The 26,670-nt window shown below is 35.0% G+C and overlaps 3 protein-coding genes across 45 annotated transcripts in view; 1 reads left to right on the forward strand and 2 right to left on the reverse strand.

The window, feature by feature from the left end:
• Positions 1 to 26,670, forward strand: part of LOC127881542 (uncharacterized) — a 533,182-nt gene that overhangs the window by 348,721 nt on the left and 157,791 nt on the right. The gene's annotated exons all lie outside the window — the stretch shown is intronic.
• LOC127881551 (WD repeat-containing protein 37-like) overlaps positions 1 to 26,670 on the reverse strand; it is a 364,483-nt gene that overhangs the window by 149,246 nt on the left and 188,567 nt on the right. The window contains exon 11 of one of the 3 annotated variants that reach the window (XM_052429537.1): positions 2,137 to 2,227. The exons of 1 other annotated variant lie outside the window; for it this stretch is intronic. In XM_052429537.1, coding sequence (XP_052285497.1) covers positions 2,137 to 2,227 — 91 coding nt within the window. Of the gene's footprint in view, positions 1 to 204; positions 359 to 2,136; positions 2,228 to 26,670 lie in introns of those variants that run through there. One more of the 3 variants, XR_008050132.1, reaches the window with a different exon arrangement.
• LOC127881554 (uncharacterized) lies at positions 18,293 to 23,914 on the reverse strand. The gene is made up of 5 exons (XM_052429544.1): positions 23,774 to 23,914; positions 22,952 to 23,114; positions 21,748 to 21,925; positions 20,347 to 20,461; positions 18,293 to 18,810 (listed from the first exon to the last, which is right to left on the reverse strand). Exons 1-5 carry the CDS (start codon positions 23,868 to 23,870, stop codon positions 18,536 to 18,538), a joined length of 828 nt encoding a protein of 275 aa, XP_052285504.1. The 5' UTR covers positions 23,871 to 23,914; the 3' UTR covers positions 18,293 to 18,535.

Below are 26,670 nucleotides of genomic sequence, written 5' to 3' on the forward strand. Positions count from 1 at the left end.
ATTATACCTAAAAATATGAGCAATACATCAATGAAAAGTAGAATTCGCACTGAGTACGGTGCACCAAGGCATTGTAACATTTGTCTGCTAAAACGGAGAAAACGTAAGAAAACATACCTTCGATTGACGTTTTATCCGAAAAATATCCGTGGTCGTTCGCATTTGTGGTCATGTGACAGTTTTTGTTCCCGCACATTGACTTTTCTGGCATAAGCATGGAATGGATAAAACAGACAATTTATATTGCGACACCACTGGAAACTAATACAACAAGCAACAATTTCATATTGCACAACTATAGAGTATTTAAACAAAACCCCAGTCAGATTTAGTACAGACAAAAGATGACAATGTTGACCTAGCAGAAAAATTTGGACACCTTAGTTCGTATTCGCAGTTGTTTGGATTCGCTTTTTTAATAAATCAACATAATGATTAAAAGAGGACATTGCCAAACAATAATGGAATAGTGATGGACTACAGCTTTATTTGCTAGGCATTATGGCACTGAACCTTGAACCACTCGCCAAGGCTCACGTGTTTGATCCCCATTGTGGGGGCGTTCTTTAGATCTCTTTCAAAGACAACATGTACTGGTTATACCCAGGAATAATACTCGACAGCATTTCAAAAAGCCTTAGTTTTTCAATGCAATCCAGCTTAAATAAATAAGTTTGAACTAAGACAGATGGTTTAGTTGTTCTAAGCCTTGCTAAATATATTCAATCAGTATTTTCTATGTATTAATCATGCAGTACTTGAATATATTTATGCATGAAATGTTATTCTTTGCATTTAATATATTCATTTTTTCTCACATGCGAATACATTTTTCAAATAAACTTATAACATAACTATTGACAATTCAATGTAACATCCACCAACATAACTTTTTAACACCTATTTATATGTATACATTTTATACAACCAAATACCTATAACATTAACAAAATAAATTGAGAAAAAAAACTTAATATTATTTTCTATATCTACCTTGAATTTGGTGACAAGCAATGGCAGAAAACAAATCCGTTCATAGTTTGGTATTGAAAACACACTCTTCCATGTAAGCATGGAATAAAATGTATTTAGAACAAGACTAATTTAATTTCTCCAGATAATATGAGGCTTCTTAAGGGAACATTGGGCTTAACGCATGTGTCGCTCCAGAGCTGTAACAATTCACCCATCATTCGATTCGATTTCGATACGAAATGGTCCGATTCGATTATTTTCGATTCGATTCAAATTTAACTATTTGCTGCTTATTTTGCAAACTATTTCATGTTTGGTTTGTCCAGAGCATGAATAAATATGTCTGGTATTTGTTATTAACTTATTATGTTGTCCATTTAAAGTGTTTAATTTTTTAAATAAAAATAAAAAACGCAACATTGTTTTATAAGTAACACATTTTTTGAACAAAAAATCCTGTTGAGTTTTTCTTAAATAACATAGAATGCTAAATGTATCACGTGTTTAACAGAAGAAAAAAAACATGTGAGTAAATAAACACCTTCCAGTTGACTTTTAACAGAATGCACACAGTTAAGTAAACAAACCATGTGGGTAACTTTGCATCAGAACTTTTTTTCGCGAAATGTTCCCATACTTTTGATTTTAATTTTGACGTTCGTCTTTCGGCATGGTTGAAGAAGCCATTTTACCGGTTGGTGTAATGCTCAGTATGTTATTCATTCATTCATTGGATGACATATTGGCTATTGACAAATCACAAGACGTATTACAAATGACAAAAACGTTTAGACGACGGATTTGGAAAGTAAGGTTTAAAATGCTGATCAATCGGGATTGCAGTGAACCGAATCGAAATTGGCCGTATTGGTATCGAAATCGAATCGGCGGCATTGAATCGGTTTTTTGATGCATCGAACCGAATCGTTACAGCTCTTCATATTGGCCTGAGAAATCTGCACAGGCTTATCAGAGACAACACTTTCCACTTGTTTGTATTTTTTCGTTTGAAGAAAGCATCCCTTTAGCAAAACTCCAATTTAGGCGGAGAGTGCTGTCCCATGCATTAAGCCCAGTTGTCCATGAACGAGGCTCATGTTTCTTCAGAACGATCCATGACTGACTCTATTCATTCCTTGATCTGGACATTGATGCTCCAACCTAGGACCTGTCTGTCGAAGCCGCACGAGAAAAGGTTACACACCGGATTGTCTTCGGCCCAGGCTACACTGCACACCATTTTTGAGTGGCCCTGCAAAAGAGCCATGTCTTTTATGAGAATTCAAAGGTAGTTATTTGCTGCTATCCTATTTCTAAAGTCTCACTACCCAAAAACTTCAAATAAAGTACATGTTATCACTAATCACTCTAAATGGATATTCAACAAACCAAAATAGTAACAATAAAATCGCACTCAACCACAGACACACAAACACACGCGCACGCACACACACGCATACGAACACGCACACACACGCATGCACGCTCGCGCACACGCACGCACGTACACACGCACACATACACACACGCGCACACACACGCACATACATTCACACACACGCGCATACACACACATGCACGAACTCGCGCACACACCCCCTTACACGTACATGCACAACACACGCACATTACATACTCGCGCAACATGCGCACACACACACGCACAAACACACGCGCGCCGAACTACCCCACACAATTTTGTAGTTCTTACTGTTATATTACTACTATTATAAGTTACATACAATCTACGGAGCTTTATATGAACTTTTTATTTTGTGTATTTCCAGTGTATGGAAGTGCGCTTTTTTATGTGGCTCATGAGCTGTGAAAGGAGGATATGTATCTACTTCTATATTTATGTATATAGCATGCGGTGCGTAGAATATATGTGTTATAGAAAATACAGAAAATATGTGTGTTATATAATTTGTTTAATTTTCAGTATATTGTATTTGCTCTACAACTCCACATCACTTATGTTGCCAATTAAATTCTTTCAAAATAGGGCAACACATTTTTGTAATCATTTTTGTTAATAAAAATTAAAATATTTATTGAGAGTAAGACGCTCATAATTTTGTTATATGAGTAAAAACACATCTGGTGGTATCTCTAGTTCATTTTGTTTTCTGAACTAGATTAACTGCAGACCAGATACAGTAAAAATGAAAATACTAGAGTTACATTTTATAGGTACAAAATGCTTAAAAAACGTTTGCTTATCAAACAAAAAACGTGGGAATGTCCGTCAGTCGATCTAAGTAGGTTTCGTTTTTCGTATATTTCAGATCGACAATGCGACGGACATACGAATGTTTTCGTGTATATGTCTTTGATCTTAGCACATATCGTGTAATGTTGATATTTGTTAAACGTTTCGCAGACAACAGTTTATTAAAACGTGTACTGATTGCATTAATTGTGTTTAACAATAAATGAAGATATACATATATAATCAATAGATGATTTTCAAATACAGTAGGTGCAAAGGTTCTTTTTAACTGTCGTGAACCTCTAGACAAATAATAGCACAACATGTTTGTATAAGAATACATATTTTGTCATTGTAATAGTCATGTTATAGTCATTATTGTAACCTAAGCTTATCAATTATTACAACGTTTTTTTTACGGGATACAGGTACACACAGTGCAAAATAATAAGACAGAACACACGCATGTATAAACAAATACACTCACATACACGCTTACAAACACACACGAACATACGCGCGCACTCAACCGCAGACAAATACACACATACACACGCGCACCCGCACACACGCGTTTTACACAACCAGCACACGCACACATACACATACGCGAGCGCTCGTGCGCGCACACACACACACACACACACACACACACACACACACACACACACACACACACACACACACACACACATACACACACACACACACACACATAAACTGAACCGGCGCGCACACTCCTTTCCACGAACATGCACAACACAGGCGCATAACACACGCGCGCACACACACACAAACACACACACACCCACACGCACCGAACCACCCTCCACACACAATTTAGTCGTTTTTGTATTGGTATATTATTATTATTATAAGTTACCATACAATCTACGATGTTATATATATAATTTTATACTCAGATCACTATTTCAATTATTTTGTGCATTTCCAGTGTACGGAAGTGCGCTTATGTATGTCTCTATTGGAGACAAATCGTTTATTGTTGTTTTCTTATCACTTTTGTGATTATTTCTGTTTGCTTCTTTTTTTTTATGGACTATTCAGCTGTTTGTATCCATATTTTTTGTTTTCTTTTTTCGTTTGTATGTAATGATATCTTATGTCTTATACTAGAAACCAACTGGGCATTTTTTAAAATAGGGACCAACTGGACAAGCATACACAAATTATCATTTACATCACCCTCCACTTCTTTAAATGATTAAGATATATACTTTAAATGTAAAAGGGCTAAATAATAAAGACAAACGCATAAAAATCTTCAAATGGTTAGACGAAAAAAATATAGTATAATCCTATTACAAGAAAGTCACTTGACACATACTTTAACACAAACCTTAAAAGATGAATGGGACGGAGACATCTATCTTAGTGGTCAACATTCTAATAAACAAGGCGTGGCCTTTCTGATAAAAAGAATATTGGGATCACAGTCGATAATTTTAACGAAATAATAATTGGCAGACAAGCGAGTATAGATATCAAAATACACGAAACACAATTAACATTAATCAACGTTTACGGCCCTAACATAGATGATTCCACTTTTTACGAAACATTACAATCATTTAAAAACAATAATCAAGATAAAAACATTATAGTCGGCGGTGATTTCAATACTGTTCTTAACCCATTATTAGATAAAAAGAAGGGCAACCTTTATACTCATCCTAAAAATAGAAACATTTTAAATAACATAATTGAAAACTACAATATGATAGACATCTGGCGTACAATATATCCAAACGAAAGCAAATTCACCTGGCACTCAAACACAAAACCAACAATATTTTGTAGATTAGACTATTTTTTAATATCTGAGTCTCTTTGCAACATTATTGACACATGTAACATAAAACCAGGATTTATGACTGACCACTCTCTAGTTGAACTTAAACTGCACAATATACAACCTGAAAGAGGCCCAGGATACTTTAAAATTAACAACAGCATCTTATTAGATACACAATATCAAACACAAATAAAACAGGAAATATTAAATACTGTTCAAAATAATAAAGATGCAAACCCAAATACCTTATGGGAAGTAATTAAAGGAAATATACGTAACACAACAATTAGATACACATCATTTAAACAAAAAGAAACACACAAACTTGAAACTGAAACCATCAAAACCATTGAAACCCTTGAAAAACAATTGCATCAAACAAACACAAACGATACCACCGACATTGAAAATGAAATAACGTTAAAAAAACAAATATTAGATGAAATTTATCATACACATCTCAATGGAATAATACTAAGAGCGCGTGCACAGCATGTTGAACACAATGAAAAAAATACAAAATACTTCGCAAACATTGAAAAACGTAGAAGTGAACAAAAAACTGTACACAAATTAGTAGTCAATGGCAAAGATATAACAAACAGAACTCAAATACTAGAAGAACAACGTTTATTTTTCGAAGCCCTCTATAAACGAAAAAATGTTGAAAATAACACCCTTTTTAAAAATACACATCACGCTTTAAATCAAGAAGAAAAACTATTGTGTGACGGATTACTAAATGAATATGAATGTGGATTAGCACTAAAAGAAATGCAAAATAACAAAAGTCCAGGATCTGATGGCATCACCATTGAGTTTTATAAAATATTTTGGAATGATATCAAAACACATTTAATTAAATCACTAAACTATTCATATAATAATGAAAACCTAACTACGCTTCAAAAACAAGGTATATTATCACTCATTCCAAAACCTGGAAAAAACTTAGAATCCTTATCGAACTGGCGCCCAATTAGTTTACTCAACAATGATTATAAAATTGCAACTAAAAGTATAGCAAACAGAATAAAAAAAATATTACCATCAATCATTTCAAAATCTCAATCTGGTTTCATAAAAGGACGTTACATTGGTGAAAACGTTCGTCTTATCCAAGAATGCATAAACTATTTCAACAATTCAAATGATCCTGGTCTAATATTCTTTGCAGACTTCGAAAAGGCATTCGATTCGCTTGATCATTCATTTATGTTCTCTTGCTTAGAAAATATGAACTTTGGTGAAAGTCTCATTCAATGGATCAAACTATTCTATACGGATATTAACAGTTTAATCATTAACAATGGCTTCTTTTCAAACAGTTTCAACATCGAACGAGGGGTTCGACAAGGATGTCCACTCTCATCATCGCTATTTATTATTTGCATCGAGTATCTATCACATCACATCTAATCAAATAAACACATAAAAGGCATATCACTAGAACCTGAGGAAGAAATCAAACAGTCCCTATTTGCTGACGATGCAACTTATTTTTTAAACGACAATTACGATTCTTTCCATAACCTAATAGAATCGCTAACCTTGTACGGAATGACATCGGGTCTTAAACTAAACAAAAGTAAATGTACTGTTCTACGAGTAGGTAAATTAAAACAAAGTAATGTCCAATATAAAAAAGAAATGAAATTTCATTGGACATCCGATGAAGCCACAACGTTAGGAATTACTTTCACAAATAATGAAAAGGATACAGTTCTTAAATACATACTACCTAAATTACAAAATTTTATAAACTGCTTAAAATCATGGCATCACCGTAAACTTACACTTATCGGAAAAAACACAGTATTGAAAACGTTTGCACTTCCTAAACTAATTTATGTATTAACAGTCCTCCCAAATCCACCAAATGATGTTATTAACGATATAAAATCAGCAATATTTAATTTCATATGGGACGGTAAGCCTGATAAAATAAAACGAACTCAGTTAATTCAATCTGTAGAAAATGGAGGTATCCAATTAACGAACATTGACTCATTCTTGAATGCAATCAAATGCAGCTGGGTTAAAAGATACCTAGATAGTACCAATACGAGTAAATGGAAATTATTCTACCAGAAAATCCTAAAAAAATATGGTGACTCTTTACTCTTTGAATGTAACATCAACAATACTATCCTACATGAAATTGCAAACGAAAACATATTTCTGTCTGATGTTCTATCAGCATGGAGTGATGTCACTATAATCTAGAAACCCAAAACAGCAGTAAAACTATTTTATGGAACAATAAAGACATAACTTCAAACAATAAGACGTTTTTCTATAAAGATTGGTTTGAACGAAGCATTAAATATGTCGACCAATTATATGACTACAGAATTAAGGATTTCTACTCTTTTGATAATATATGCTACATATACGGAATACCTTCAAATAATTTTCTGAAATACTACACACTAATCAAAAGCATACCCATACATATTAAATCTGAAATCAATACAAATAATACACCATGTACTCAAACAACATTTGTAGAAAACATACTTGGAAGAAAAAACAAAACAAATAAAATATTTTACTCACTACAAATTAAAAACCCTACAGAAAACTCCAAAATCCAAAATAAATGGCAAGTCCTTTTTGGAGAAAATGAACTTAATTGGAAAGACATATTTACCATGCCATATAAAGCAACTATTGAAAGCACACTGAGAAATTTTCAATATAAATACATCCATAGAATTATAGCTACAAATAAATATCTCTTTAAATGCAAATTATCTAACTCAAATCTGTGTGACTTCTGCAGTGAAAATATTGAAACTATAGAACATCTTTTCTGGGAGTGCAAACACATCCAGCCTATTTGGAATCAATTAATATCTTTTCTTGAACAACATCAACTAAACGTTAAACTATCTTTCTTAAATGTAAGTTTCGGAATTAACTCATTGAAATCAATAGACTGTAATAATATTGTGAATTTTATGGTTATATTGATGAAATATTTTATCTTAAACATGAAGTACAAAAAACAAGTACCAAATTTTAATTGTTTTGTCCATAGTCTTAAACTAAAAATCCAGATTGAGAAAGAAATAGCCCTCAGAAATGACACATTACAAATCTTTGAACAAAAATGGAATCGGATTAAACTCTCATGATGTTTGTCCACTTATATACATTTCACTCTAATGTTAGTTTATCTCTCTAAAATAGTTTTGTTTATTTTTATTATTATTTTTTTTTCAATCTAACAAAACCATTGTGAATATACAACAAAACACACAAGCCCAGTATGCTTTCTTCCGCCTTTATACAACTCATCATTTTTCATAACTATTCTTCTGTTGTTCTTTTCTTTTCTCTCTAAAAAAATAAATACTATATTAGCATATCTTGTATTACATGTCTGAACTTTATTGCTTTGTACAATCACTATGTTGTATGATCATATACATGTTTACATTGTATGTATGATATTGAATAAAAAAAAACAAAAAAAACAAAAAAAAAACAATAAACGTGCATCAAATTGGTAAAATAAATTATTGAGTAATTATACCTGATATCCTTGTTATACGCCTTTAAATATCTTAGCTGGGCGTGACTTTAAGATTAATATCTAAATGATCACATACATTTTGTTTGACATCACATTATAGTACTGATGATGATGACGACAACGACGACGATATGTGTGGTGTTGATGTTGGTGATGCTGTTGGTGATGATTATGATGACAATTATCATTTTACCACCAGTTACATGTAAGAATCCATTGTCTTTCCCATTCACGACTTACAGTTCTGCTGCTACGCGGTAGTCTTCCAATTCTGTTTCCAAGATGTCGAAAAGCCGTATGTGTCTGTTATCGTGTGGGATGGCTATCATGTTCTGTGACTGCGAAATACACAATCTGAAATGTTCCGACAAAACTCTGTACAGCCTTTACGTCAAATCTGTTTTTTTTAATAAAATTATTTTATTACTGATTTTGTGTTTAACATTATCCATTCTGTTCTTAAGAGTAAAAGACATAAACTATTTATAGCCCGCCAAAATCAACAAGTTTCTTAAAAATAATTTGCAGGGCAATAGTGTGCATTTTTCAATGACTTTTACTGTATGTAACTTAAATGCACTGCCATCATTTTGACTGTAATTATTGTAAATTCATTAATGTTAAAATAAATATTAGAGAGAAAGCATCATTCTTTACAGTAATAAAGGTAGTAAACCCATTTACACAGATATGTAATGGTTTGTTGATTTTTTCACTTATTTTTTTTTTTTTAATTTTGCTGACATAGTTTCTTATGGATATCTTACTGATTAAAATACAAAACACCGCAATCACATGAGCCATATACTGGAATCAGATTTGGTGATCATAAATCATGAATTGTCTGCACACAGGATGCCGTTTAATGCCTCTGGAGAAAATCAAGGAAGTCCTCTAGGTTCATACACAGTGCACAGTTAAGTATATATTCCATTCTCACCAAGCGCTTTTTTACATTAACTTAAAAGCATTTTTTATATTTTCTACATAATCTCAGTGATAATTTGTGTTGTCAACTTTTTTCACATTATTAAGGGTTGTCTTCATTATATAAAGTAAACTTGTTGGACTAAGCATGCATATTCTGTTATTTACCATTCACTCAAATGCCAGACAATACTGAAGATTTGTTTTCAATGTGGTATTTACGTATGGCCATTTTTCGGACATTTGATTTTGTGGTTTTGACAGGACTCTAAAAAAATCCACGAAAATTTGATTCTGAAAATTTCTATTGTTTTCCAGTTATTGCGCAATTAAATCCATATAGAGTCGAAACTGACCTAACGGCCACCTTAATTTACCGGTCACCTGCAGACAACGGTCAGTCTGGAATCCCCCCGACTAAAAACACTCTATATTACACTTGAATTTGACGGCCACCTGGCATTAACGGCCAACGGCCACTATATTCCACTCCGAAATTCATGTTTGACCTGAAATCAACGGTCACGCGTCAGTCGTCTCGAGTCACGAAAAGTAAAAACACAGCACATCATTTGTCCGTCTATGTGTCGGTTAAAGCGTCTGAAAGCGGTAATTGTCTTTGATATTATAAAAGCGGCCCGCTGCGAGTAAACAAATAATAAGGTGTTGAGACGGTTTGTTTTCCGGGGATAACTGTAGGGGTATCTTCAAAAGAAAATATGTCAGAGTTTGTGACACGTTTAAAGTAATTATCGCTAATTAAATGACCGCTAATTAGTGCATGGTACTTTCAACGGTACAATTACACCGTACTATCGGTTTATAACAGCGAATCCGCTTTTTAGACTTGAACGGACGTGACGTCAACGGCACGTGACAAACTTTATTTACTGAATGAACGAGATGCATGAGTAAACAATTATACCAGCGTTGATAAAGCCATTGCTTTAGTTTAACAAGATGAAATTAAATCAATCTATAAGATATTATTCTGTATTATTCAATGTACACACGTAAGTTATTTATGTTATTATGCTTAGTTAACGACAATGAGCCTTTGTTTAACACTGTATGCAATACTACCAACTGACAAACCATCTTAAAATTGTGATCCGAATTCAACGGTCACCTGTAGACAACGGTCACTTTGGTCATTTCCCTTGACTGACCGCTATTCTCAGGTTTGACTGTACTGAAAAGTAGCAAGTGGTCAATCAAGGCTCATTCTGAGAAAACTGGCATATATCCATGTGCATAGAGTGTTATCCCAAGCCTGTGTATACCACACAGGGTAATCTGTGACGACACTTTCCGGCTTAACTGGATTTTGCTAAGAAGATACTACCTTAAAACAAATCATACCAGAATAGCCAAAAGTGCCGTCCCTTATTAGCCTGTGCAGACTGTAATGGCTACTCTAGAACGACACTTTATGCACATAAATTAAGACCAACTATCGTGGAGAGAGGCTCAATTGACCCTAACCTGTTCACAGATGAGTCAGTACGGATGGTTGCTATGGGTGACCGCATGTTCTTCAGATCCCAGACTTTCACTGTACGATCATCGCTGCCCGAAACCACCTTCTCATTACCAGCAAAGACTGCCGTTGTAACTGGCCTAGAATAACATACCAAATGGTGTTGATACTGGTCTAGAATAACATACCAAATGGTGTTGATACTGGTCTAGAATAACATACCAAATGGTGTTGATACTTGTCTAGAATAACATACCAAATGGTGTTGATACTGGTCTAGAATAACATACCAAATGGTGTTGATACTGGTCTAGAATAACATACCAAATGGTGTTGATACTGGTCTAGAATAACATACCAAATGGTGTTGATACTGGTCTAGAATAACATACCAAATGGTGTTGATACTGGTCTAGAATAACATACCAAATGGTGTTGATACTGGTCTAGAATAACATACCAAATGGTGTTGATACTGGCCTAGAATAACCTACCAAATGGTGTTGGTACTGGTCTAGAATAACATACCAAATGGTGTTGATACTGGTCTAGAATAACATACGAAATGTTGTTGATACCGGTCTAGAATAACAAATCAAATGTTGCTGTTACTGGTCAAGAATAGCAAATCAAATGTTGTTGATCAATATTTATTATAAAAATGTACAGTTCTTCCAAATACTGTTATTATAACGAAAATTCATCAGTCCAAGGCCCACAACTTCGCCAGAAATGCATGAACCGGAACGAAACTCACACTTCATCTGTAATTAGACACACATACCAAAAATAAGCTCAATATATGTCAGGGTTACATAAAAATCCTTTAAAGAATGGAATGCCGAACAGGCGGACAGACAGTGCAACTGCTTTATGCCACCCGTACCAGGAGGTATAAAAATGTATATATTTTCACAGGTATCATTATAGGATAATAAGGCCTATCAATTATCAGTCTATATTTAATCTTGTTTTCATAGAGCTATATAATATAGCCTTTTTTCAAAGAGCCAGACTCAAATATAGCTTATCAAACATCAGCCTATATTTAGCCGTGTTTTCAAAAAGCCATGCTCTGATATAGCCTATCCAATATTAGCCTATATTTAGCATTGTTTTTACAGAGTGAGGCTCTAATATAGCCTATCAAATATTGAAATATCAGCCAATATTTAGTCTTGTTTTCTATAGAGCCAGGCTAAAATATAGCCTATCAAATATAAGCCTATATTTATCAATGTTTTTACAGAGTGAGGCTCTAATATAGCCTTTCAAATATAAGCCTATATTAGCACTGTTTTCATAGAGCGAGAGGCTAAAATATAGCCTATCAAATATCGAAATATCAGCCAATATTTAGTCTTGTTTTCATAGAGCCAGGATCAAATATAGCCTATCAAATATCGAAATATCATCCTATATTAAGCCTTGTTTCCATAGAGTAAGGCTAAAAGCCTATCAAATATCATCCTATATATTTTGCATTGTTTTCATCGAGCAAGGCTCTAATATAGCCTATCAACTATAAGCCTATATTAAGCCTTGTTTTCATAGAGCGAGGCTCTAATATAGCCTATCAAATATCAGCCTATATATTTTGCATTGTTTTCATAGAGCTATGCTCAAATATAGCCAATCAAATATCAGCTTATATTTAGCCTTGTTATTATAGAGTGAGGCTCAAATTTAGCCTATCAAATATAAACCAATATTTAGCCTTGTTTTGATAGAGAAAGGCTCTGATGTAGCAGCATCTACTGATTGTGGTCCTGGAACACCGTGACAGGCATGTAAGGGTGTCTGAAGTCCCAAAGTCGGAAGGTTGTATCCTTGGATGAGGTCACAACAAGGTCTTGCCTAGGGTGGGCCCTTACGTCTGTCAGTTCCTGGTCGTGGCCCTCTAGTTGAGTCTTATAGTCACACTGTAATTTTAACCTTCACGTTGTGTCTTGTAGTCACACTGGTCAGTCTATTTGTGACATGTAGTCATGATAGTTCAAATAAGGTTAAAACCCAAAAGAAGTGTCCTTAAGGGTGACAGGTGACTGGTAGCTGTGGGATCTGACAGCCAGAGTGCAGAAATATCCTTTGACGTATCCTTTTAGTTAATGAAAAACAGTGTCTTTATGTTGCCAAATATTTGCTCATAATATCATTATAATTATTGTCTTAACCCTAGTTATATCAATTAGTTACTTAATATTATACTTTTACTGTGTTTTAATAGTGTAGCCGGTATTGTTTTATTGCTTAAGTTGCTTACAGCATTATTATTTATATCACACATATTTAGATCATTAATCCTTTAATTAATGTTGCATAATATAATCAATACCTCTTATTTTTCATCAATTTTATGTACATATATATGTTTTGTACAATGCCATTGCATACAATTATATAAATAGGCGTTTCATCAAATTAGCAAGTTTCAAGTTTCAATATACATTAAATAAGGTCTAAGATACACTTAATAAGGTCTATCACATTAAACATTCCACTCCTGAGCAGCAGACGATTTATTGAATAGAATAACTCAACCTTCAGGAGATAGTTGATGTATCATGATTGTAAACGCTCGTTGACAACCTCCGCACATTGTTTATTTATCATTCAAAATGATGTTTTTACTAATTAATATCATAGCCACACGCTAACCACCTGTGCTCCGGATCAGTAGACGCTTTATTGAATGGAATAATCAACCTTCCGGAGATCGTTGATGTATCACGATTGTAAGCGCTCTTTGAATCATAGAGTCGGATCGCATAACTTCATCGTCGGAACCCACGGACTTCTGTCCGTTGTTATGACATCTCGAAGCATTGCTTTTTTTAGTAATCGTGGGCCTTTCTAACGAAATGGTAAATTCAAATGCATAAACTATTTTCTTTTTAAACAAATAGGGTTTCTTCCATTATTATCTGCAATTATAAAGTTTTTTCAAACATAGATTTGTACTAACCGATGCTGCCCCTTTTTACCGTTTTAAAAGATATCCTTTGAGAGGTTCAATCCAATACAATATTCAGGTATATTCCTAATACAAGGCACCATTTTGTCAGGTATTTGCAAAGGCACATAGCTCAGGAATCTATGTATTATTATCTTGAACATGTATTGGTCATCGTGATGACATATTTAAAGTTATTATTTAATTGTTAGATGAATATTAAAGTAGTTCGCTCTTCAAAGGCAACATTTTCTGCGAACTGACATATTGAAAAATTTACCGATAAAGTGATAATATACCACCTTCAAATATAATATCTATTTTTTCTAAGAAATCATTATGCTATTATACGACCGCTGTAAATGACTCTGTGGCATTTATGGTTATAGGTTATTATACCACTTTCGTAAAACAAAAACTATTATAAATTGTATTAAATGTATCCTTTCTTTTTTTCAATCTTTTGTCTGTTTTATTAACATATTAAATACTATAAGAAAAACGCTGAAAAAACATGTATGCCAACAAATGACGCCACTTAAAGACAAATACTGCACGTGTTGAAACTAAGGTTCAAATATAGGTAAGTGTATATCATGGGTGGTTATTTCGTCCAAAACATAGTGAGAATTAAATTTAAGTGCATATTCATAGTACACAGATATGTGTATCATAGAATACATATAAAACCGAAACCAAGTTCGTATAAGAACTTAAGTATCGGCACTTTTTTATGTTTTTCAAAATTTCTCAGAAATATGCATTGCATTATTCAAGTCAATAAATGCAATGTACTCAAACGTCAGTGCGGTCAAAGTCCATGGGTCAGTGTCCATTCTTCCCATTCTCGCGGTTAGCGCCGAAATTGCCCCCGCGTCCTCCTCTTTCGCCTCGTCCCCCGCCGGCAGCCCCGCCTCCCCCTCCACCCGCAGCTCCAAACAAAAACACATCCTCTCCATCCTGGCCGTTTCTACCGTAGCTCCCTTCTTTGCCGCCGCATCCGGCTCCCAACCCACCGACGCCACCACCACCACGGCCGCCTCCTCTTCCGTAGCCGCCATAACCGCCACCACCGCCGTTACCCATGCTCTGTGGACCAGCAGCACCCGATTGTATAAACGCTGGTTAAAGTTACCGCTCGGTAACATTCAAACCTTGGTAAGTTTGCGGTTATTCAGGTATAGTAACCTTCAAGGTAACTCGATTGTATAAACACGATATACCGCAAAGTAACCTAACTGCGCATAGTGGAATTTAACCACCGGTAACTTTAACCAAAACATTCCCACAATGCATTTTCTAATGACGTGATATTCGCGCGAAGTGTCACGCTTATAAACAGCGACATGTATTTTTTTTTTATCAAATTCATTTACAAATGAATTCACAATAAAATAAAGTGTAAATTTTAACCATGAGTTCATCAAAATGACCAGGGACAAATTGATAATGATGTCGGGATTTGCATCATTTAGCGGAATCCCTGGTGTTTGCAAACTGCAAGAGAGTGCTTACAAAGACGTCTATTCTTCTAGTTGTTCTAGATTTAATATAAAAATTATACATGGTCGTCGTAACATGCTACACTATTCTTCTAATTTGGCTTATGTTTACAATAAACTTACTTTCTTATACAATAAGGGAATTTACCATAGACAAATAAAACATTGTTCAACTTTAAATTTATTTTTGTATGCAGAAATCTGCAAATGCAACCATGTTCACCAACGGCTATTATTTGTGTCGTGTTCTGAGAAAACTGGGCATAATGCATGTGCGTAAAGTGCCGTCCCTGATTAGCTTGATAAGTTTGCACAGGGTAATCAGGGACAACGCTTTCCGCCCAAAATTGATTTTTGCTAAGAAGGAACTTCATTTTAACAAAAAATGTCATAAAAGCGGGAAATGTCGTCCCTGATTATCCTGTGCGAACTGCACAGGCTTATATGGGACGACACTTTAAGCACATGCATTATGCCCATTTTTCTCAGAACACGACACATTTGATAAACTGCTCCGGTTCATTTTAACAGCAGTAAAGTACATAGAGTACATCTACGGTTGACGAAGAAGAAAGTTATTGAGTTCTCATTTGAATATAATGATATGATGGCATAAGATTCTTAATTTAACTATGCTAAAATAATTATCAAAGACCCAAGATGCAAACTCGTCAATTATTGAATTAAATTGATTATTTATTGATTTAAAAGGATTATTAAAGGTAAGGTACTAGTTCGAACGTGTTTTGTTTTTGTTTGTACTTTTGTTGTTTCCTGTTCTCGGAGAAATGATTTATACATGGGCGCCATTGATGCATCGGATCACACACGGCATACCCATAACAGAATAAAAGAAACACGTTCTGTGCGTCCTTAAATTTGTCGTCCGAAGTCGGAAATCGTATTGCCCTGTAAATTAAGTCAAATAAAATGTCAGTCGCTGCAATTTGTTGTTTACTCGTCTAAATTGTGAAGGTCGTCGATGGTTAGCTTTTATAATGTCGCGCATCGCGGCAATTTTGTGTGAGTTACCTCTCGGTTACTTGTACTTACCCACCTAGGGAAGCAGGGTATGTTTTAACTGGGTTTTAACCGATCGGTATAACTAACCAAATTTTATACAAACGCTTACCGACCAGTAACCAACATGTTACCGACTTTTAACCGCCGGTATGTGGTTAATCGCCGGTTTAACTGTTTATACAATCGGGTGCACAGATGTATTGAATATTAAGTTACAAAATAAATACAGTAGCACAAAAGAAGGAAATTTACTGTTCCGATTACTTCCCCGATTGAAACTTTGTCAAAACGTTTAAAAAACAGAATCTTCATGTAATATTGATTTTATAAGTAAACTAAATAAATAAAAAAATGAACGCATATTTCGGCTTAGCCTTTTCTTTTGCCAAATAGGTCACTATTTTAATATAATAAAATCCAAATATTGAACAAAAACATAAAGATGAAGCGCGAAACTTTTCGTGGATGTTCGTTACCGATTTTTTGCAGCTGCGAAGAGATTAGAAAATAAAAGAATTAACTATAAAAAAAGAAAGTAAAAGTCAGTGATTACTAAACCATTTGAATAGTTTTAGTTGCAAATCGAATAATTGTAACGTTAATTTTTATAGCACATGGGAAAACGGGCTTTCATCACATTCTTTGTGTTAAAAGTAAAACCAGTCATTTTGTGGAATCCCATTGAATATTTATTCCCAGGAAACGCCCATTTTGTAATTTGACCGATATTCTAGTTTTTGTGAGAATCTTTTTCTGAAAATGCAAAACGAAAATACCTTTCTAAATTGAAGGCATTGTTCTTATGTTCTTATTGTTTCTGTGCATATGTTAACGATGAATACATTATGTATATAACACCTTTATGTATTATGAATATAACACCTTTAAACATACTAATAAAATGTCGTTTTTTAAAACAAATACCTAAGATACCACTGCGCTTTGTTGTGAATTGTGTCGCTACATTCAAAACACAAAGTACAACTGATTTGATAGAATATATAAATATGAGTCGCGCTCTGGGAAAACGGGGCGTAATGCATGTTCGTTAAGTGTCGTCCCAACGGTGCGTAATGCATGTTCGTTAAGTGTCGTCCCATATTAGCCTTAGCAGTCCGCTCGGGCTTAGCATGGACGACAGTTTCCGCCTAAACTGAATTTTCGTTGAGAAGAGACTTTGTTTAAGTGTCGACCCTTATGAAACTGTGCAGATTGCACAGGCTGATCTAGGACGACACTTGACGCACATGCATTAACCCCCGTATTCACAGAGCGTGGTTCACTTATATATTAATATAATAATTTAGCTATTTGTCAACTTAGAGAAGAAAAACAAAATAGGCGGATAGCGTATATGTGTTTGAATGAGATGTGTTTTATGTAGATAACATATATTTTCCTCAATATGTATTAGTTTAATTATTATATCATTTGGATGTTTGTCATGTTCGATGCAGGATGCACTGCCCAGATGCTTTGTAAAATACAGAATTTGTAGTGAAAATTATTTAAGTCTTGTTTTGTTCATTTTCAATAAGGAAGAAAATAGATTGTATTTTATTTGAGATTTGTATTAGGTGAGAAACTGGGGGTACACTGTTTATATATAAGAGGTAAATGAAGTGGGTTTTGAGGAATTAGTTTGGAAATTCGCGAACGCCAAAAATCCTGATATCGTTTAATAGTACATGTATTAAAATGTTATGACTAAAATCGTTACAACAGTTAAACATGTAATAAACACAAAATAATCTGAAAACAGTACATGATTCATGATACTCATGCATTACTCATAATTAAGTAATTAAACACATGTTTATTTCAAACAATATAAGTAATAAAACAAAACCCGAATTATTCAAGATGGATGACGGTTTCATCGCCACACATTAAGATCACTTGTTCAGCAAACAAATAATACAAGAAAACAAAAATAAACAATCAATCGTTTCTTAAAATAAAGGGCGCGTGAACAATTCAAAGTATAATACATAATCAAGTATGCATCATGACCTCAAATGTTGTTGCGTTGTATACAATAAAAATAGAACACAACGTATTTCAAAGAAAAAAAAACGAAACAATTCATGAAATATTTCACTTGCATCATCTACAAACATTCAAATACTTGACAACTTGTGAAAACACGAAACAAATGAAATACGCGAAATAAATAATAAATAAGGCATAATGGGGGTGAACTGAGCCGTGTATAGTATGACCGGATGATACAGGTTTTTGAGTAGTCGTCGGCGGAAGTGTGGTGGTCTGGTATGGTGACGTCATGAGGAACCGATCCACCACGTGTATTATTGCGTTAATGGCTAAAATGTTTGGTTTGACGATCTTGGCTTCGATGTCATCCCAACGGAGATAAAACCCTGAAAGTAAATAGCTTTAAATGAATCGTATATCCGATATAACATTTCGCGCCATTGGTGCTAAAAGGAACCATATGCCTTCTTAGTTCAATGGCACCTTTTTGCACCAAGGGGGCGATTGTATATGCGGATATAAAACCACCAAAAATAGGTTTGTTCGATTTCCTTTTTTTAATTAATGAGTTTTATGTTCACAAATAAATTATTCAGTTTTCAAATATAGAATGTTTTATTATAAGTCTTCTTAAAGTAAAAGAAATAAATTTTATAAAGAATTTAAAAGAATGAAAGAAATAAAGTAATTATGAATATAGGTACTAAGTATGCTCTTCCAGAATGGTGGATCAATGTAATGCCATGCGACGATCAATAAGCCTGGCAGCTGTCAGTTCTAGCTATCACTGTGATATGGTCACTCATGGCCAGTTTAGCTATCATTGTGATATGGTGACTCATCGTCAGTTCCAGCAATCACTGGGATATGGTAACTCACCGTCAATTCTAGCAATCACTGAGCTATGGGCACTCATGGTCAGTTCTAGCAATCACTGGGATGTGGTCACTCACGGTCAGTTCGAGCAATCACTGTGGTATGGTCGCTCACCGTAAGTTCTAGCTATCACTGTGATATGGTCACTCAACGTCAGTTCTTGCTATCACTGTGCTATGGTCAATTACCATCAGTTGTACATATCACTGTGATAGGGTCACTTATCGTCGGTTCTAGCAATCACTGGGATATGGTCACTCACAATCAGTTCTAACTATCACTGTGATATGGTCACTCAACGTCAGTTCTAGCTATCATTGTGATATAATGACTCATCGTCAGTTCTAGCAATCACTAGGATATGGTCACTCACCGTCAGTTCTTGCTATCACTGTGATATGGTCAATCACCATCAGTTCTATATATCACGGTGATAGGGTCACTCACCGTCAGTTCTAGCTATCACTGTGATATGGTCACTCACCGTCAGTTCTAGCAATCACTGCGATATGATCACTCACAATCAGTTCTAACTATCACTATGATATGGTCACTCAACGTCAGATTTAGCTATGACTTTGATTTGGTCAACCACCGTCAGTTCTAGCAATCACTGGGATATGGTCACTCAACGTCAGTTCTAGCAATCATTGGGATATGGTCACTCACCGTCAGTTCTAGCTATCATTGTGATATGGTCACTCACCGTCAGTTCTAGCTATCACTATGATATGGTCACCCACCATCAGTTATAAAGCGACTGTCAGTTCTAGCTACATGTATCGATGTGATATAAAGACAACTCACTGTCAGTTTTAGCTATCGATGTGATATAAAGACAACTCACCGACAGTTTTAGCTATCGATGTGATATAAAGTCAACTTACTGTCAGTTCTAGTTTTCACTGGGCTATGGTCACTCAACGTCAGTTCTAGCTATCACTGGGATATGGTCAGTGACTGTTAGATCTAGCTACATGTATCGATGGCATATAAAGTCAACGTACCGTCAGTTCTAGTTATACATGTTATATAGGACAACTCACCGTCAGTTCTAGCTATCACTGTGATATTTATGCTGCCTGCGTAGGCGCCAAAGGACCCGTCGATGATGCTGTCGTAATCCACCTTTTGGTTGGGGACGATATGGCGGCGAACGATCTAGTCAAACAATACAACAAAAACAACATGTAAACAAATAATATGTTGTTTAAGGTATACGTCCTTTATATGTTACATATGTCTTTAATGACATACACTTAAACTATTCGACAGCTTTTCATTATGATGCGATGAAAAAAGCGCGTATTGGTTTAAATCTATTCATAATGAAAAACGATATAGTGAATCACGGTGAAATATTGTGTATGTTGGCAATAGGCAATAAAAGCTGTATGAAACATGTTTGAAGTGTAATATGGTCCATAATTCAAATGCAAAATCTAATGTCAGGTTAAGTGTCAGGTCTTGTGTTAAGTTTTTTATCATGTTAAGCATCCGGTCTTGTGCTAGGTCTACCGGATTGTATAGTGCAAGGTCCAGTGTAAGATCAGGTGCTGTGTATAGTGTCAGGTCAAGTGTCAGGTCTAATGTCAGGTCAAGTGTTAGGTCTAGTGTTTAATCTAGTGGCAGGTAAGGTCATGTCTAGTTTCAGGTCATGTTAGATTGGGTATTAGTAAATAATTGGCCAATAAAAGCTCATACCAACTACGTTTTTCTTCATAGCTTAGCATTTTGGTGCTGTATTGTCAGAGATAATATTGCGCTTGAATGGTAAGATAATACCATATACCAAACATTTCTGATTAACATGATCCAACAGGTTCTCATCGGTAATCATTTAACAAGTGTTTTATTTTATTAATTATCATTTTCGTACTATTATACAAGCTGACTGTTACAGCTATTACTCTCCTGAAATTATTTCTGAAATTTTCATTTTTACAATATGAGCCCGCGTCGTGCTAAAATGGGTCTTCTGCCCTTTGTGACGATCGCAGTTTGCCTGAAGCTACGCTGGCCGCATACGTCATAAGACCCATTCTCGCGTGACGCCCCTCGCAATGCGATACACTCTCACCGCAACGCTTTTTTAGCTAATAAGAAAAAATTATCGTTACAAAAACCTAAAATTGGAAAAATTCGCAGCGTGAAATCTTTAGTTTTGGAATTATGGGTCGTCTTTATTGCTTGGTACTTAATTGGAAAAACCCATAAAAAAATAATAATAATTGTACATGTTCTATTTGCTGAAATGTTCAATTTTAGTGCTAATTGTATCTGTGTTCTTGCAGATATTGTGCTTTTGGAATGACATTGACGTATTTATTTATTTATTTGTTTTGGGGAAGGAAACTTTTTGGCATTTGGTATTTGTGCAAATTGTCATCAATTGGGAAAGTTCCTATTACGGGTACGTTATAAAGAAGAAAAACAAATGGCTGTACTGCCATCTTCGCGTCCTTAGTGAGGTTGGCGTTTATGTACTCCAGTTCCGGCCTACTGAGATGCTGCGGGTCCAGCGAAGAGTCCGAGGGAACGAACACCGTGTGCATGGTCTTCAAGGACGTCAGATCGATACCGGAGTCGCTCGGTATAAGCTTCAGCAGCTGATCGCTTCCAAGACTGTAATACAAATATAAATGAGCCTCAATTTCGGAAAAACGGGTCTTAATGCATGTGCGTAAAACAACGTCCCAAATTAGCTTGTGCAGTCCGCATGTGCTTACTTGATGAAACTTTCCGCTTTTATGGTATTTTTCGTTTAACGTCTCTTCTTAACGATAATCAAGTTTAGGCGGAAAGTGTCGTCCCTGCAGTTCGCACAGGCTAATATGAGACGACATTTTACGCTCTTTAATCCCCGTTATCACAAGGTCGGGCGCAAACAGAAACAACATGATATTATTGTATAATGATAGTAACGATGATGCTACCTAATGTCATCAAAATGCATGAAACGAATAAATAGTTTGGATATTGATATTATGGATGCGGATGGTGTTAAAAGGTTCTTTTCACGTTTTGATACAGTGACCAAATTAAAAACAATGTTTCAGATTCGCAAATTTTCGTCATAGTTATGATGTTAATGAGGAAACAGTAATACTTAACATTTACCATGCTCTAAAATATTCATTATATGCATTATTTGACGATTTAAAAACCTGAAAATTATAAAGCGTTGCAACGCAAAACGATTTAATAATTTGGAAAGTTTTGTTGTTGTCGTTTAATTGTGTGGCTGTACGAGGATTACTTATATAAATAGCATGAAAACGGATGGCCGAGTGGTCTTAGCGATAGACTTTTACTTCAGGGGTCAGTGGTTCGATTCCAGTTGAAATGTATTCTTGTTTTTATTAGAGATTTTATATACAATGTTTACATTTATCAATATAAAGCATTTAATGGCAAACTTTAATACATGACAAAGTCTGTAAAAAGGCCCCTTTAATGGGAGTGATGATTATTATGATTAGTAGTAGTAGTAGTGGGATGAGTATCTTATTTCCCTGACGAAATTGATCATTCAGCTGATGATAATGATATTTGATATGATAAAGATAATTGTTTGACGATGATGAAGATGACGTCATCAATGCTTCGGTTGAATGCATGAGATCGCTAGCTGAATACTGTTGCGAATACCTAATATCCGGTTGATGCGTCAACTCAAAGTGAGCGTCATTCAGCGGGAAGTTCAGGAAGCCGTCCATGACGTAGATAATGCCGTTACTGCACGCGATGCCGTCACGCACCAGGTCAAAAGACCGTCTGAGATTCGTGTAGCCAATATCAACCGAAGTAATTTCTGTGAAATAGTGTGCATAGTGTTAGTTATTTAAGAAATAAGAACTGCAATGTACACCACGTTCTTCGTTAAGTGAATACCAACCAAAGAAATTACTGTGAAAGTTTATATTTAAAACAACAAAAAAACAACATTATACATCATACGCATAACCTGTATTAACTTTATAACCACCAGTGTTTTTTTTTTTCTTAATACTTCATGAAGTAAAAACAAGCAATAGTTTTATAAAGACGAAACAAAAAAATCGTTTAAGTTGAAAACTAAGTTTGATATCAAATTCTTGTATAGGTTACCGTTTTAAAGTAATTATTTCAAGTGAAGCAGATTATGCGTTTTGATGATATCCAATTGCAATTTTCTCATTTTTGACTCCAGTAAAACAATAGCCTTGCATCATTTTGACACATTTGTTTTTCATAATCATACTTTTTAAAGGACAAGAACTTATCCGTTATGCTACAAATAATGCTTTTTAACACGATACTCATAAATAAGATTTTATAAAATAGTAAACACTCATAAAGGAACAAGATTCAAGATACTTGAGTATTTTGACCCCAAAGATTTTCTTGTTAACCCCTTATATTTTGAAGCCTTGGGTCATGTTGACTCCTGGTTTTCAGAATCTACTGTAATCCCTGGTAATACAAATCTACCCGTGCTATTGGTAGGGTCCAAATGTATAAAGGTGAAGGTCGTATTGTAGCGATTCTCGGTGTAAAACACTCGACTGCCACCGAACATAGCGTCCATGTACGCTTGATATAACGTAATAGATGGCAGTGCATGGCTGTTGAATAACTGTAAAAGCAAAATATAACGTTAGATTATTTTGCCGATTCGCATCTGCGTAAAGTGTCGTCCCAGATTGGACTATGCAGTTTACAGTTGGGGACAACGCTTTCTGCTTTTCTTGAATTTTTCATTTAAAGAACTTCTCTGCTTAGAGGAAATCCAGTTATGGCGGAAAGTTTCGTCCCTGATCGGCTTATGCGGACTGCACAGGCTTATCTCGGAAGACACAAAACGCACATGGATAAAGGTAAATCCCCTCTTGAAACTATGAAAGATTGACCGTCTCATTGATACCTTAAAAGATTGATTTATAATAATATGCAAGTGTGTAATGGACCTAAAGACACACAATAGCAATACATTTCAGTGCACTGGAATTAATCAGCTTTATGAATGATTGAAGAACGTTTTGAACTTTTTCCAACAATTTTAACCCTTCAGTTAAAGATACATTAATAAGTGAATATGCAATTACACAAAATGCACAGAATCTATACGACAGTGATCCCGATACATATGACACCATTATTTTCCATTATTTATATTTATATTGTTTTCATACCCTTATTAATACATTAGATTGGAGAAAATATATATAATTTTTTAAACGTATACGAACATAAGCTTCAAGTAGTCCTATGCCCGATTTCGCGTTTATGTAATTTGTTTTAGGTTCTTTGAAACCTGCTATACAACAGCGCGAATGATATTTCCACACAAACTCCACGCATAGTTGTCGTTCCATGCTCTCACATACAATATCTGCCATCATGAGAAACTCCAACCAGATTCGGGAGGATTTTGTTTAGTATTAAAATTATTATGAAAGGTTGTATCATTTTCTTTTGAAAATAGTGCAGAAATTAAGGTTTATAATAAAAGAAAATTAAATGAATTAAAAAAAAGTAACAACGGGCAAATTATTGTGCCACGTTATTCGGCTATCATCACGTGGTTGGTTATGAAGGCAAGGATTTTATCCAGCTATGCTGGTTCAAGTCAAATCTATGCGCGAAGGTTGATATCCACCTAGCGATTAGGGGGTCTCGGCTTCGATTCCAATTCAGGAAGTTTTATTTAAATCGACTCAAAGGCATCATGTACTGGATGCACAAATAAAACGGACTCGAGAGCGTCTTAGTACCTCTAAAGCTCTCGATTTAACAGAGCTGAAATATATGTTTCAACTAACTGCGCAAAATTCTAGTGTAATGTAACCTACGTTTCTATACACATGTACATGTCTGGTTCCGCGCTTATGTAACTTCAATGGAAGTTTGAGAGACTTGATATAAACTTGGCACTGGGAATCAGCAGAGTGAGATTCGTATCGTGCGAGTTCGACTACGAGTAGAGGTCGTCCACGTTCATTATCATGTCGTGGAAAGGTCTGAAATGAATTGAAACCATGTTCCGTATTCACCTAACAACCAACTTGTAGACTTTAGACTAAGAATAGGACTAAATTGTAAAAATAACACTTAGTCTACATATATATCTTGAGATAATTGTCTTAAGACTACATTTTTATCTTAAGATAATTGTCTTAAGTCTACAGATATATTATAAGATAATTGTCTGAAGACTACAAATATATCTTAAGAAAATTGTCTTATGACGACATATATATCTAAAGATAATTGTCTTAAGACTACATGTGTATCTTAAGATAATTGTCTTAAGATAATTGTCTTAAGACTACGGATATATATTAAGATGATTGTCTTAAGACTACAAATATGTCTAAAGATAATTGTCTGAAGACAATATATTTATATTTTTAAGATAATTGTCTCAAAACTACATATATATCTTAAGATAATTGTCTGCAGACTACAGATATACTCTTAAAATAATTGTCTTAAGACTACAGATATATATTAAGATAATTTTATTAAGACTACAGGTATGGCTTAAGATAATTGTCTTAAGACTAGAGACACATCTTAAGATAATTGTCGTATGACTAAAATAAGACTTAAGAATAAGCCTTAAGATCTTAAATGTTTGGTATCCTTCCATTGATAGAATTCTGAATAATTTTATAATAGTAATTGACAACTAAAACGCACAATTAAATAGAAAAAGACGCCTGAAGTACGCGGTGGCGTGATGTCCACCTAGCGGTCGGGAGTTTCCGGGTGCGAACTCAGCACTAGGGGCGTTAATCAAAGAAACCAAGTAATGCTCGAATGGTCATAGTCGCCAAAGGTAGTACGTATGAGTACCCCGGGAACTCTTTTGTACCCTACAAATTACCAATTTATGCACAATTTACTTAACAGTACCATGGAGTCTGGCCGAGTGCCTTTAGGATTATTTTCTGTACCATTATAGTATTCTTAAGAGTACCCGGGTTACTTTTAAGTAGTACCAGAGCCGACAGCGACCAATTTAGCCTAAGCAATAGTGAACCCCGTGAAAACGACTCATAATTTGTTTCAATAAGCTAACTGATGTTATCTATCTTACTAAAATAGAAAACTCTAAACTAGATATGGCGTACAAGAGGTTGTTGGTTTTCTCAATGGTTTCGGCGACGGTCCAGAAGGGGAACTGTAACAGCGTGTCCAGCACGTGGGTGATCCCGTTACTGCAGCGGATGTCGGACCTGATGACGCCCCCACGGACATTGCTACTGACCGCGAACACTGGAGAATGAGAATTACAAACACTCGTTACCAAACCATGTCGGCCAAAATCACGCAGCTATAACGCACAAATACAGACACGTGTTGCCAACAAATGCTGGGCAACA

Source organism: Dreissena polymorpha, chromosome 5, assembly GCF_020536995.1.
Source record: "Dreissena polymorpha isolate Duluth1 chromosome 5, UMN_Dpol_1.0, whole genome shotgun sequence".
Taxonomy (NCBI): Eukaryota; Metazoa; Mollusca; class Bivalvia; order Myida; family Dreissenidae; genus Dreissena; species Dreissena polymorpha.

Bases quoted from the DNA above. Each gene is read 5' to 3' on its own strand.
- LOC127881554 (XM_052429544.1), bottom strand. From the start codon at position 23,870: ATGGACGCTATGTTCGGTGGCAGTCGAGTGTTTTACACCGAGAATCGC. The intron at 21,926-22,951 runs GTATTCGCAACA...TTTGTATTACAG, and splicing joins ACGCATCAACCGGATATTAG to TCTTGGAAGCGATCAGCTGC. The intron at 18,811-20,346 runs GTGAGTTGTCCT...ATTTACTTTCAG, and splicing joins AGTGATAGCTAGAACTGACG to GGTTTTATCTCCGTTGGGAT.